The sequence below is a fragment of the Rhinatrema bivittatum genome, chromosome 7, assembly GCF_901001135.1.
Source record: "Rhinatrema bivittatum chromosome 7, aRhiBiv1.1, whole genome shotgun sequence".
Taxonomy (NCBI): Eukaryota; Metazoa; Chordata; class Amphibia; order Gymnophiona; family Rhinatrematidae; genus Rhinatrema; species Rhinatrema bivittatum.
The window spans coordinates 201015189-201027661 of NC_042621.1; the positions used below are offsets into that span (position 1 = coordinate 201015189).

Consider the following 12473-nt stretch of genomic DNA (forward strand, 5'->3'; position numbering starts at 1 on the left):
GTATTCATGGAATATACGGATCAAATAAAATTACCATTGCTAGAATCCTTATGTTTCCCTTGACATGTCCTAAAAATCTAGAGTGAATTAGATGGAAAATCACAATGTTACTAGGTGGTGTGATTGCAAAATAGTTATTTGATAGTGTAATTAATTAAATACATAGATCCCCAAAACAATACACCTTCATGATTCTTGTAGACCCCCTGACATATTTAGAAAATTTGGGGTGGATCAAATGTAAAACAATAAAGTTATTAGGTGGTGTTATTGTACATGCACATTCATGGAATATGTGGATCCAAAATAATAGCTGTGCCAGAATCAGCATGCCCCAGAAATTTGGTGTGAATAAGATGAAAAACAAAAGTTATTAGGTTGTATAATTGCCAAAAAGTTATTAGGTGACATAATAGTGAACAAGTATTTGTGGAAAATGTGAATCCCCCTTGTGGACGCCATGATATGTCATAAAAATTTGGTGTGGATGTGTTTTTGTTGTTAGTGATTGAATTATTTGTTTTCGTATCTCTGGATAGGTGAGTAATAAATCATTTTAATTAAATAAATACAGAGTAGATGCAAATCAATAAAGGTGTTAGAGGACAACTGTGTATGAATCTTTTTGGAATACAAGGATCTGGAATAAAAATACCCCCTCTGACATGCACTGAAAATTTGGTGTCAACAGGACACAGTAATGGGAAAGTTATTAATAGGGGACAGACAGACAGACTTGATCACAGAAGCCTCCCTCCCTTTGGAAAGCAGGCAAAAATGCATGTTATTAAATTGATTTAATTAACTTAATAGTCTTTTTTACGAGCAGAAATCTTATAGACTGCAAACAGTAATTATCATTGGCCTTCTCACTTTTGACCCTGAAAACTTTATAGAAGTTGCATTCAGTGTTTTTTCCCATTAGAGTCTGCACACATACTAACCATTTATTTATTACAATTTATTACCTATCTTATTGAAAGAATATCACCCAAGGTAGTGTAAAGAAAATTAAATAACAATAAGCGAACATGGACATAGTAATATGTGATAAATCACCTGCAGCATAAAACAAGAGAAAAAAAATAGTAAAAAAAAAAAAGGGCACATAACTCATGTTACCTAACATCCCAGACACCAATAGCCCATAGTAGAAAAAAAAAAGGCAAAACATAGGGCCCAAGATATTATCCTAATCACATGGGATACCTGACATATCACAGGAACTTGTCTAGATTTCATATGTATCCCAGGAAAATATCAGAAGTGGCATTCAAAGGGATTTCTGTGGATTAAGTAGTGCTATATCAATGGAAATGGCCCTTTAGAAAATTGAGACCAATACGGGGTAGATTTTAGAAAAGTACACCCGCGCGTACTTTTGTTCGCATACCAGGTGTAAACAAAAGTATGCCGGATTTTATAATATACGCGCGTATCTTGTAAAATCCTAGGTCGGCGCACGCGAAGGGGTGCACATTTATGCACCTTGCGCGCGCTGAGCCCTGCGCGCGCTGCCCGTTCCCTCTGAAGCTGCTCCTGATCCCCCCAAGACTTACCAAAACTCCCTGGTGGTCCAGCCATCTCCTCCAGTCATGCCCTCGGCGGCTGGTATTCAAAATGGCGCCGATAGCCTTTGACTTTACTATGTCACAGGGACTGCCAGTGCCATTGGTCAGCCGCTGGCCATCCATTGCTCCTACCATGTGACAGGGGCTGACCAATGGCACCGGTAGCCCCTGTGACATAGTAAGGTCAAAGGCTATCGGCACCATTTTGAATACCGGCAGCCTCTGCTTGCCACCAAAAAGTCAACCAAAACTCACAGGTTTTTCCTCCACACCATTTGTATGTGACTGCACAGCAGGGAAACCCCACCACCACTACCAAAACAATAACGATTGCAGATCTGAGCCGATTTCTATACCGAGCCCAGAGCACTTGCATAAGAGTCCCTCAAAAAACACAAGGGAACCCACCAAATAAAAAGCAAAATGAAGATAAAAAGTCAAATTAAAAAATAGCAGAGTCTCTTGCTGTCACTGGCTTCTGCGGTCATCAGGTGATCTGACGTAATGCTGCGACGTGGCCTGGCTCCAGCACCAGATCTCTGTTTGGGTGAATACAAAAGCACAGTTAATAAACCAAATAACTTCCAGGGGAAATACGCAGCAGTCTCTTGAACTGCAGCCGCTATTGCCTTGCAGGATAGCTTGCTTTCACCTACTTTGTTGTAGATATCATCATCGAAAACAGTCCAGTACCACGTCCCACCATAGCACTAACTCAGGACCATGCAAAAGTGAAAAATCAGCGATAAAAAATTTGTAAAAAATAAAGTCCAAAACATATGACCAAAAAAGAATATATCAAGTGGGAGCCAAGAACTGATAAAGAGCGTCTCAGGGGGATCACGCTACCAAAATAAGAAACTGTGCAACCCATACTCATCCACCATAGACTCCCGCTCTGCCTAAATAGCTCCAAAACCCACCATTCCTCAAATTCAATGATCTTCCTGACCCCACACTGTTTGGAATGTCTTTCAAATACACCTTGGCCTCCTCCAGCAATTGAAAAAATTTGGGCTGACCCCCATCTGATATCTGCAAGCAGGCAGGGTAAAGCATAGCATAAGTAATACCTCTGTTGCGCAGTTCCTGCTTAACTTCTTGGAAGCTATGTCTCTTTTTTTTCAATACCCACAGAGAAGTCCTGAAAAAGAGATATTTGTTTTCCTTCAAATGCTAGTCTGATTTTGTTCTCACTACATCCAGAACGTTTTGCTTGTCAGCAAAGTAATGATGATGAGCAATCAAAGCCCGTGGTTTACTGTTTGCACCCGTCTGAGGCCCTAAAGATCTATGGGCCTGATCTGTTTTAAAATGGACTCCTTTAACTTCAGTCGAAAGCAGATCAGGCAGTCATTTTCCAAGGAAGCTCACTGCATCTCAGCCCTCAACCGCTTCAGGTAATTCAACTATCTGGATATTATTCCTATGATTCCAGTTTTCCAAATCCTCAGCCTTTTTCCCAGTGCTTTAGTACGTTTTTCCAGGGCATCCACCTTGGCTCCGTATGTTGTCGTGGACATTTCTAAGTCTCAGACTCGCAAGTCCAAATTTGCAAGTTTCTCTTCTTGTTCCATCACCAAAGCCATTAAGCTCTTTATTTGTTTTATAACTTGATCCTGTTTCACTTTCATATTTTGATTAATTTTGTCAGAGAAAATGTGCTGATATTTTTCAAGGCCTCCTCTGAGACCAATAACTGTGCCGTTTTTCCCTCACTGTCTTCCAATAAGGAATCATCAGCCATACTGCTGGCATCTTTGTCCATCACCGATTTCTCCTATTTTCTCTTTTTGTCAGCTTTCTCTGCCCACATTTGGGTAATGGATCTTTTAGAAGCCATTCTGACAATTTTCAGTGGGTATAAATTCTTAAAAAGGATATTATTGAGATAAGCCGAGTGGGAACACTACTTCTCTGCTGCCATCAGAGTCAGCGCATCACATGGTCCCCCAGTGCCCTCTATTAAGGTGCCTGTCTAAAAGAAACAATATAGTGTGCCCTGTTATTAGGAATTCCTTGCCACCTGCATTATGTATTATTAGCAATATAAAAATTAACAAGTAAATCCTTTTTATTCCAAGAAGCTTTTGTGGAAACTTGAATATTCAGTTTACTGCAAGTAGATTTTTTCTGACTGAATGCATTTTGATTTTTTATATATGATATACTATTTTGTGTTGATAATAATGTTTTTTGATATGTTGTGACCTGCTTAGCATGAGTGAAAAACCGAGTGGACCTAGTGTCCGCAAGGTTATTGTAATGTGGGCCCAGGCGCGCTCATCAATTAGGCAGCTGAGGAGGAGGCGGGGGGGGGGGGGAGACGAAAGGAATCTGGATGGTTTAGAGAGCGAGGGGATCGTGGCAGTCAGGGATTGGTAGAGAGCTATGGGGGGAAGAGAGGCAGTGCGGAGGGAACGCTTTAATTGGCTGTGGGATTTTCAAATTGAATTCATCAGTGGGGACAATGTGAAGGGGGGGGGGCAGTCCGGGGTTCGCGCGGCGGCGAGACAAGTCAGGCGCGACAGTTGTTACCCTCCCACCCACCCTATTTGTCTTGACTTTACGTTGTAATTTGTGCGGATGGGAATTTGTCGCAGTTTTGGGAGCGCGTGGCCCGAGCCATAAAGGTTTATAGTATGGTTATGTCAGAACGGATTTCAGATATGAAAATGATGGTTGACAACTGAAGCTGTTGTCAGGGAGTGGCCCCTTGCTGGAGAGAGGCGGGGGCCGCTTGGCCAGACTCCCTGCAGGATGATGTAGGGGGTCCACACAGGCTGGCTCCTTGCAGATTGGCGGATGGGGTCGGTGCCTGGTGTGTAGGGCCTGACATCGAGCCGAGCGGCTGGTAATGGCTATCCTGCCGGAAAGAGGCGGATAGGTTGGTGGGAGTGGAAAGGCTGAAATCCGGATCTGTACAAACTTGTTTACTTAATTTGTATTTGTTGTATACATGGGGCTCGGGTCATTTGTGATTAAAGCTGCGGCCTTGTTTTACCCAGCACCTTGTCTTGTGGTTTATTTGAAACGGATGGGAGGTGATGAGCGAATGAGTCCTGGATGCCCATATTATGGTTCACTTTAAGCAGGCTATAAATGTTTTTAAATAAATACACAGCAAATAGCAGGTGTAATTGTGCAATAATGTGCACATAGTTTTGCCGGGATCATTTTCAAAGCAGACTTATGTTTGTAAGTCTGTTTTGAAATTTGGTAACTTATGCATATATTTGCAATGGAGATCATTTTCAAAAGGATTTACGCTTGTAAATGGGCTTTTGCAAATTCCTAATTTTACATGTGTAACCCTTTGAAAATTCACTCCACAGGAAGGGATTGTCAAAAGATTTAAAGCTCATAAAGTGGGTTTTGAAAATTGCTACAATATATGCTATTTTATGCATGTAACTCTTTTGAAGATTACCTCCATAATTGTAAAATTGCCCCCAAAATGTATAGATAAAATGCTATTTTTTAAGAAACCACAGTGATTTGCAATCAGTGTAACTGAGATAAAACTTTAGGTTCCATATCATTTGATGTACTGCTTTAGATGACCTTAGTAAATCTCTCGCTTTGCTTTTTATCAGAATGGGTTGAACGCTCTCCATCTTGCTTCCAAAGAAGGCCATGTTGAAGTTGTTTCAGAACTGATACAGCGAGGCGCTGATGTGGATGCATCAACCAAGGTTTGTAACAGAACAGTAACCTTTTACAATGTCTAGTGCTGGGCACCCAGTGCTCTAACAGCATTTGAAAGGGACTTGAGGGATTCAGTTGCACCTTTCTTCATTAACTTAAATGATAACCACAGCGAGCTTGGTGTGTCATACTTGAGATTAGTTTATTTTTATTATTACATGCATGGATACATAGTGAGTCAGATGTTTTCTGATTGTATAAGAGAATGCAGACTCCAGATTTTTTTGCTTGTAGAGGATGGAAGGATTCATTTAGTGTTGGATTGGGAAGGGGAATTGGGGACTGAGGGAACTCTCAACTTTTGTCAGCTGGAGGGTATATCTTTAAATTAATTTTACTTTGGGGCCTAGATATTAAGGTCAGCACTGTGCATAAGGCACAAATACTATTTATTTATTTATTTATTTATTTATTTAAGGTTTTTATATACCGGCAATCATGAGCACATATCTTGCTGGTTTACATGAAACGGGGGTGCATTAATAAACATCAAACTCAAAACTGTGGTGACCAAAGGAGATAGTTACAATTAACAAGGGTCGCAGAACTTGGAGAAGAAGGAAGAGAAAGGAAAGAATAAATGGTTAGACAATATACAAATTAAGTTAAATACTATGTACAAATGGCAAGGTTAATGGATTATGTCCTTGGACTATGCTTGGCATACTTTTTTTTTTTCATAGCACATGTTTTAAATCGCCTGTGCACTGTGCATTTCATTAGTTTATTACATTGCTAGTAAACCTAATGATTTATGCCCATGCACAGAAATGTGTTCTTATTTGTGGAAACAGGTTTTTTTTAAGAATGGTTTTAATACATCCGCCTCTGTGTCAGGAAATGTCCCCTCCTACTGGTACTATTGCTTAATTTGAAAATCTACTTTTTTTCAGAAAGGAAATACAGCATTACATATCGCGTCTCTAGCTGGGCAAGCAGAAGTGGTGAAAGTGCTGGTTAAGAACGGGGCCAATGTTAATTCACAATCTCAGGTAACACGATCTCTTGAAATCCTAGTGCATAAATGTAGTAACTAATGACTGCAGTGGTCCAAGTTTTATTCCATGTGTCTCTTGCTTTTGTGTTTGGAATTTATGAGTAATTACCCCTTTCAGCAAGAAGGAATGCCAAGTAGGCAGACAAATGCAAAAGGTATGGAGCTGTATTTATTGGTCTCCCAATATATTCTAACATTCTAGTCAGTAGGATTCCGGTACTATCAATATATTTTGTAAAAGAAAACAAGAACATAGAAATGTATTTGTAGAAGACAAATCACATTATGTGTTTTCGTAGGAAGAGCAGCCATGAAATGGAGTACAAAATGCACCAACAGATATCTAGTCAGAGCTCCAGCAGGTTACCCAGTGTTTAGGCCTCTGTGACCTCACTAGTTGTGGGTTTGCAAATTGCAAAGAATAACGCATAGTCGCAAATCTGCCTGTGAATATTCTCCAGATCCTAATCTGTGTGAGTCTTGGCAACTCCTTAGAAGTATTGTAAATTTGGAAGATTTCATTGGCTCTTGGTGAAGTTTTGTGAAGTCTGTGAAAACAAACTTGTCCAAAGTGTATGAATATTGCCAACTGACAAAAATGACAGAATTTACTATATCTGGTCTGCAAAACAACTACTCAGACATACATAATGTGGATTCACTGCTGGTTTTGTTTGTGACAGCTCATGGGGAGAGGGCGTTTAGTCTGATGCTCTGAAGAATATAAAATGGGGTTAAAAATATGGAACCTGATATTCAGCGCAACGTAACTGGATAAGCAGTGAATTATCCAGCTAAGTGGCAGCCGCTGAATATCCGGCTATGTTGAGCAGCCGCCACTTAGCGAGATAAGCCACTTGTCTTGCTAAGTAAATAACTGGATATCCAGTGGGCAGGCAATAGGTGTAACAGGGCATTGCAACTTAGCTGGATAGACCAGCCATAGAGCAGGTATAACTTAGCTGGCGAAATAGTGCTTTTTGACAGGATATTCAGCAGCATAACCAATACCATGCTGTTCAATGTCCCAGGTAAGCTTTATCCAGCTACCTTACCAAGTCATTTTCTTTTCAATATCTTCCTCAAGATCTCTAAAAGATAACTAAAGAATGATTGCAATTAATGCCAGGTAGTGCAGCTTTTCAAAATTAAGATGTTATATCCACATTGACCTAACTTTTGATTTTTACCTTGAATTATTTTACCCTAGTGCACTAACCATTCTCTATACTTAATATCATCTTTATTGTGTTCTTTCTTTGTTTTAAATTGTATTTTTGGCCCAGCATTTTCCTTCTCCTTTTAGGTTTCCAGTTGAAGGGAAATCAGCCTTCATTTGCCCTCTTTTATTTTAGCCTTCTCTAGCCCAGCCATTGCAGTGGCGGTCTCTTGGCTGTGAGCCAAAGACTGTGATTCCCTGATACCTGTGTTAGTTTACCTAGTACATGTCCACCAGGGAACAATGGCTGGCCTCCCGCCAGCTGCCCCTCCCCCCCCAAAGGGGGTGCGGATGATACTGCAGCTTCCCCCGTGCCGATCGGCCCAAGGAACTGAACCCACATTTCCACAGAGCCACCGGGGCAAGTCAGTATCATTATCGTGCTAACTGCTATCATCGCTGCTAGCAATCCTGGAAAGATTCTGATGCAGAAGTTTAAAAAAACGTAAGGATATGCTCCTTAGTAGTTAGCCTCAGATTGGTAAGGTTAGACTTACAATTGCATTTGCATTCTGAACTTTAGTAAGAACTTCTTACAAAAGGAAATTTCCGAGTTAAATATAATTTGCTCTGATAAGTAAATTATAATTACGAAATTCTGGTTGTGAGAGTCAGTTTGTTTCAGTTGTGTTTCAAATGTCATGTAATCTATAGCATAGCAAAGCATTTCACCCTGCTTTGCAAGATCTGCCCTCCAGTGTCGTCCTAACTGCATTGTTACATGGCCAGAATAGATAATGAGGATATATAGGAGAACACTGAGTTTGGAGGAAAAACGTTCATATTTTAAATCAACCAGGTTAATAGGTTTGCAGCATGTAAGGGTGAATGAAGCATTTAATTCTTAATTCTTGCAAGAAGGCTTCACACAAACTCCAAATCTTTGCAGGTTACAGCAGATGTACTCTAATTGAGCTAAGAACATTTTGTGATCTAAGGGGACACCTTTGTAGGGGTAAGAACAGCTACAGATCAGGAAAGATAACCGAAATAACCAACAGAAAGACCTTCCTATGGCTGATTCATAGAGCTGCTTCCCCACATGTAGAAGGTTGTTGGTTCTAGTCCCAGCTGAAACACTTCTCACACCAAGGCCCGATTGTAGATTTGAGTTCCTATAATTCTTAAAGGTCAATGTGCAGACAGTTAGTTTGGCTAGGTTTGGAATATTGCCAAGCTGCGAGTTTCAAACTGCACACCACTCTGACCCCTCTAATTTATATGACTAACTGTTTAACTAGATAAAAGTTTGCCGAATTAAGTTGGAGGAGTTCTGAGGCATTTTGGAACAGAGTTAAATTAGCCAGATATCTTCCGCATAACTTCAATATTCAGATAACGTATCTGGCTAAGTCTGATCATGCTGAAGAGCAGTCCTTAGGTTATCTGGATAAGTTTATCTGGCTATCTATTGCAATCCTCTGTGTTGGGATACATAAAATAAGGGGGAGTGTCTGATACCTGTTTGTGAGCTAAGCACCAGTCTCTCTATGGGTTCAAAACAATAAAATGGGTGAGCGGATGATTTAGTGAACCTAGCACAGAGGCATGGGCTTATACTGGACAGGGAAAACACTGCAAAACACTTTTTTACTGAGATAACTCTAACTACACCCCAACGTCTTCCACAGTCTGATAGATACCTCTCTTGAACCCTTAACTTGGGATAAAGGGAGGTCTCACACAGAAGGTATCTTGAAACAAAAACATTTATTTTCAAAATCTGAGGTTTCCAGCAATCAGAGTAAAACTCTGAAAAATCTCTGATTTCTTAGCATGAAAAGATTATATACCACATTAGTAGCAGCAGAAACAACAGAGCACACTTCCTTCAAATTTTCAATTCACTTTTACATTTAGCTTCTCCCACTTAGTACTCTGACGGGGTGGGGAGGCAATTTTGACGGTAAAAGTATCTCTGCCCCTTGCAAAAATGGCAACAGTGGCTTCAGTTGGTCTGAATGGTCTTTATGGGGACAATGGAAAAAGCTGATTTCAGCGCATGGTTTCTTAATGCACTTGCTATTGTTTAAGTTCCGATGCAGTAAGCTAATAGTGTGCTAATGCATCAGGAGTTAAAAAAATGCACACAGATCAGAAAGTATTTTTTTTGCATGTAAATTATATTTTATGCATGGAAAACATGATTTGTGCACATAAGCCATGTTTTCTGTGCATGAAATATAAGCCATTAACACAAAAAAATGTTTTCAGCACCATGAAAACCTTTTTGTGCACATAAATTATATTTTATGCATGGAAACCATGCTTTGTGTGCAGAAAGCTTTGGAACTCCATTTTCAGCCCAAAGATTAACATTAGCCCTGGAAACTTTATTGTATATTGGACTAGGAGTTAAGTTTCTAGTGCTAAGAAAAGTAGGGATGTGTAGGAGAAAAAATAATTTTGGTTCATTCATTCATTTTGTGAGACCTAAATTCATTTCATTAATTTCAAATTGAAAAAAATACATTAGTTTATTTGTTTAATTTGATTTTTCATTTGTCATTAAAGTCAATGGGGGAAGCATTGCAGCCTATTTTGGGCTCAAGAATTGGGATTTTCTCAATAATTCTCAGAAATCTTGGGGAAGAAATCATCAAAAGGAGGAAAGAACTCAAAGGTACCTAGACTATGGCAAACTGGCACCAAAAGTGGCCGGAATAGCCTAAGGTTCTGTAAAGGGGCAAAAGGGTACCAGAACTGTCAGGGGTTTTCCCAACAAAGCTAGTGTGGGAAGAACACCCCAAGGCTCTAAAAGAGGGTATCAGGAACAGTGGAATGGCTCCTTGAAGACAACACAAGAGGCAAAGTGGCACCAAAAGTGGCATCAGCCTTTTAAGGCACTGAATGAAGCAGAAATGGCGGCAGAAAAACCCCAAGGCACTGATAAAGGAACTAGGCAAGCAGCATAAAGAGTGGTATCAAGACACCAAAACAACATAAGAGGTGCATAGCAGCCCCCCGAGTGGCAGAATCACCTCAAGTTGTAAGGTCTGGGGTACGGCAGCAAGATACAGGGTTAAAAAGAACCTCAAGGTATAAAATATGGTCATGATAGCAAAGCTGAGTGGCATAAAGACCCATAAGGTATAACATGAGGAGTATTGCAGCAAGGTAGAGTGGCATGGGGGATATCAGTCATTCTGTTGAAGCACTTGCCAATTGTCAGACTCAATACAAGAGAATGAACTGTGATAAGTGTCAATTTCTTGGCATAAGCTTTTATTACATTGCCTACTAAAGTTAATCTAGCTGCAGTGTTGGGTGGAATTTTGATTTTCTTGTGAAATAGGCTTTCTGAATGAAACTGTTGTCACATTCAGAACATGTAAATGGTTTCTAATGAGAATAGATTTGTATTCCTGGTAAGTTGTGAGGGTTGTTGTATTTAGAAAGCTTTTCCCATATTCCGTAGCTGAACTCTGGCTGTTTCCTGATTTTCTAGTTTTGCATGAGTTCTCTCTCACTACGGTAACGTTTATCACATTCAGAAAATCAAAATGTTTTTTCTTGAGCGTTTTTTCTCTAGTTATTGTATTTCTTCCTTCTGATTGATGGATTTTGTGGGCAAGCCACCCCCAGTATAATGATCCATCAAACAGAGAGAACCAGGCTGGGACTATGGAGGGGTAGAAGATAAAGAACAGGTGCTGTAGTAGTTGAACCAGAAACCTGTATTTTTTTTTACTTTTTTCACATTTTTGTTCTGATGCCAAAACACCTAGTATAACAATTAACAAACCAAGAAGAAAGCTAGTATGGGAAGAATACCCCAAGGCTCTAATAGAGGCACCAACAACAGTTTCATGGTAAGAAGTGAAGGTTGCTTTATTTAAAAAGCTTTTCCTATATTCTGTAGCTAAACTCTGACTTTCAATTTCTAGATTTTATGGTTTCCTTGGTATTCTGGGGAATGGCAGCTAGGCATGAGGCACCAAGTCCCTATGGTGGTGTTAGGGTTATTGCAGCTGGGCTTGAGGCAGCAAGTTCATGGTAGGAGAACCCAGTTTCTGTTATCTTTTTTCACATTTTTGTTGTGGGAACATAATACCCCAGTGCACCCAAAACAGGGTGAGAGAACCAGGCTGGGATCATTCTAGAGGGGTTAGAACAAAATAAAGAACTGTAAAATATGTGGAGGGAGATCAGAATTTTTTTTTAAATTACACTTTTTTTTCCTGGGGAAAAACTAACACCCTAGTTCAACCAAGAAACTAATAACAGCAAACAACACAAAGGCATCAAAACTCCCATGCTCATATATAATAAGCATAGCAGCAAGTAGGTGGAGCAGTTGCACCTCTGTGGTACTATAAAGGGGCATGACAGGCAGGCAGAGCAGTAACAGTCAGATCTTTGTAGTGGTATAAGGGGCATAGCAGGCAGGCAGGGTGGTAGCAAGGCCTTCAAGATGCCCTCATTCTGATTGCTACTCTCATGGAAAAACTGGATACCCTGAAAGCCCCATTCATATATTGCCTTAACCACATTTTAAACATTGTGACAAAGAAACCTACCTGAAGATTCCTGGCTCTCTGGCCTAGCTGTCAATCCTCCATTCCTCTTATTGCTATGATAGTATTAGGAATAAAGCAGGTAGGAAAAAAGTCCCATATGGTAGTATTAGGGATATGGCAGCTGGTCATGAGCCAGCAAGTTCCCTATGGTAGAATTAGGAGTATGACAGATAGTCATGTGCCAGCAAGTCCCCTATGGTGGAGTAAGGGGCATGGTAGGTAGGCATATGCCTGGAAGTCCCCTGTGGTGGCATAAAGGGTATGGCAGGTAGGCATTTGCCAGTAAGTCTCCTGCGGTAGTATAAGAGGTATGGCAGCTGGGCAGGAGGTATTTATGTTTCAGGGACAAAACATACCAATGCAAGCAAAACAGGATGAGGGAACCAGGCTGGGATCATTTGAGAGAGGTTAGAACAAAACAAAGAACTGTGCAATAGGTCAAGGGGAAGAGAAGTTTT

General features: G+C 40.3%; 1 protein-coding gene across 2 annotated transcripts in view; it reads left to right on the top strand.

Moving 5' to 3' along the window:
- The window catches only part of ANK3 (ankyrin 3), a 1160209-nt gene that overhangs the window by 648537 nt on the left and 499199 nt on the right, over window positions 1-12473 (top strand). For both annotated transcript variants that reach the window (XM_029609754.1, XM_029609755.1), the window contains 2 exons: window positions 5168-5266; window positions 6173-6271. In XM_029609754.1, coding sequence (XP_029465614.1) covers window positions 5168-5266; window positions 6173-6271 — 198 coding nt within the window. The remainder of the gene's footprint in view (window positions 1-5167; window positions 5267-6172; window positions 6272-12473) is intronic.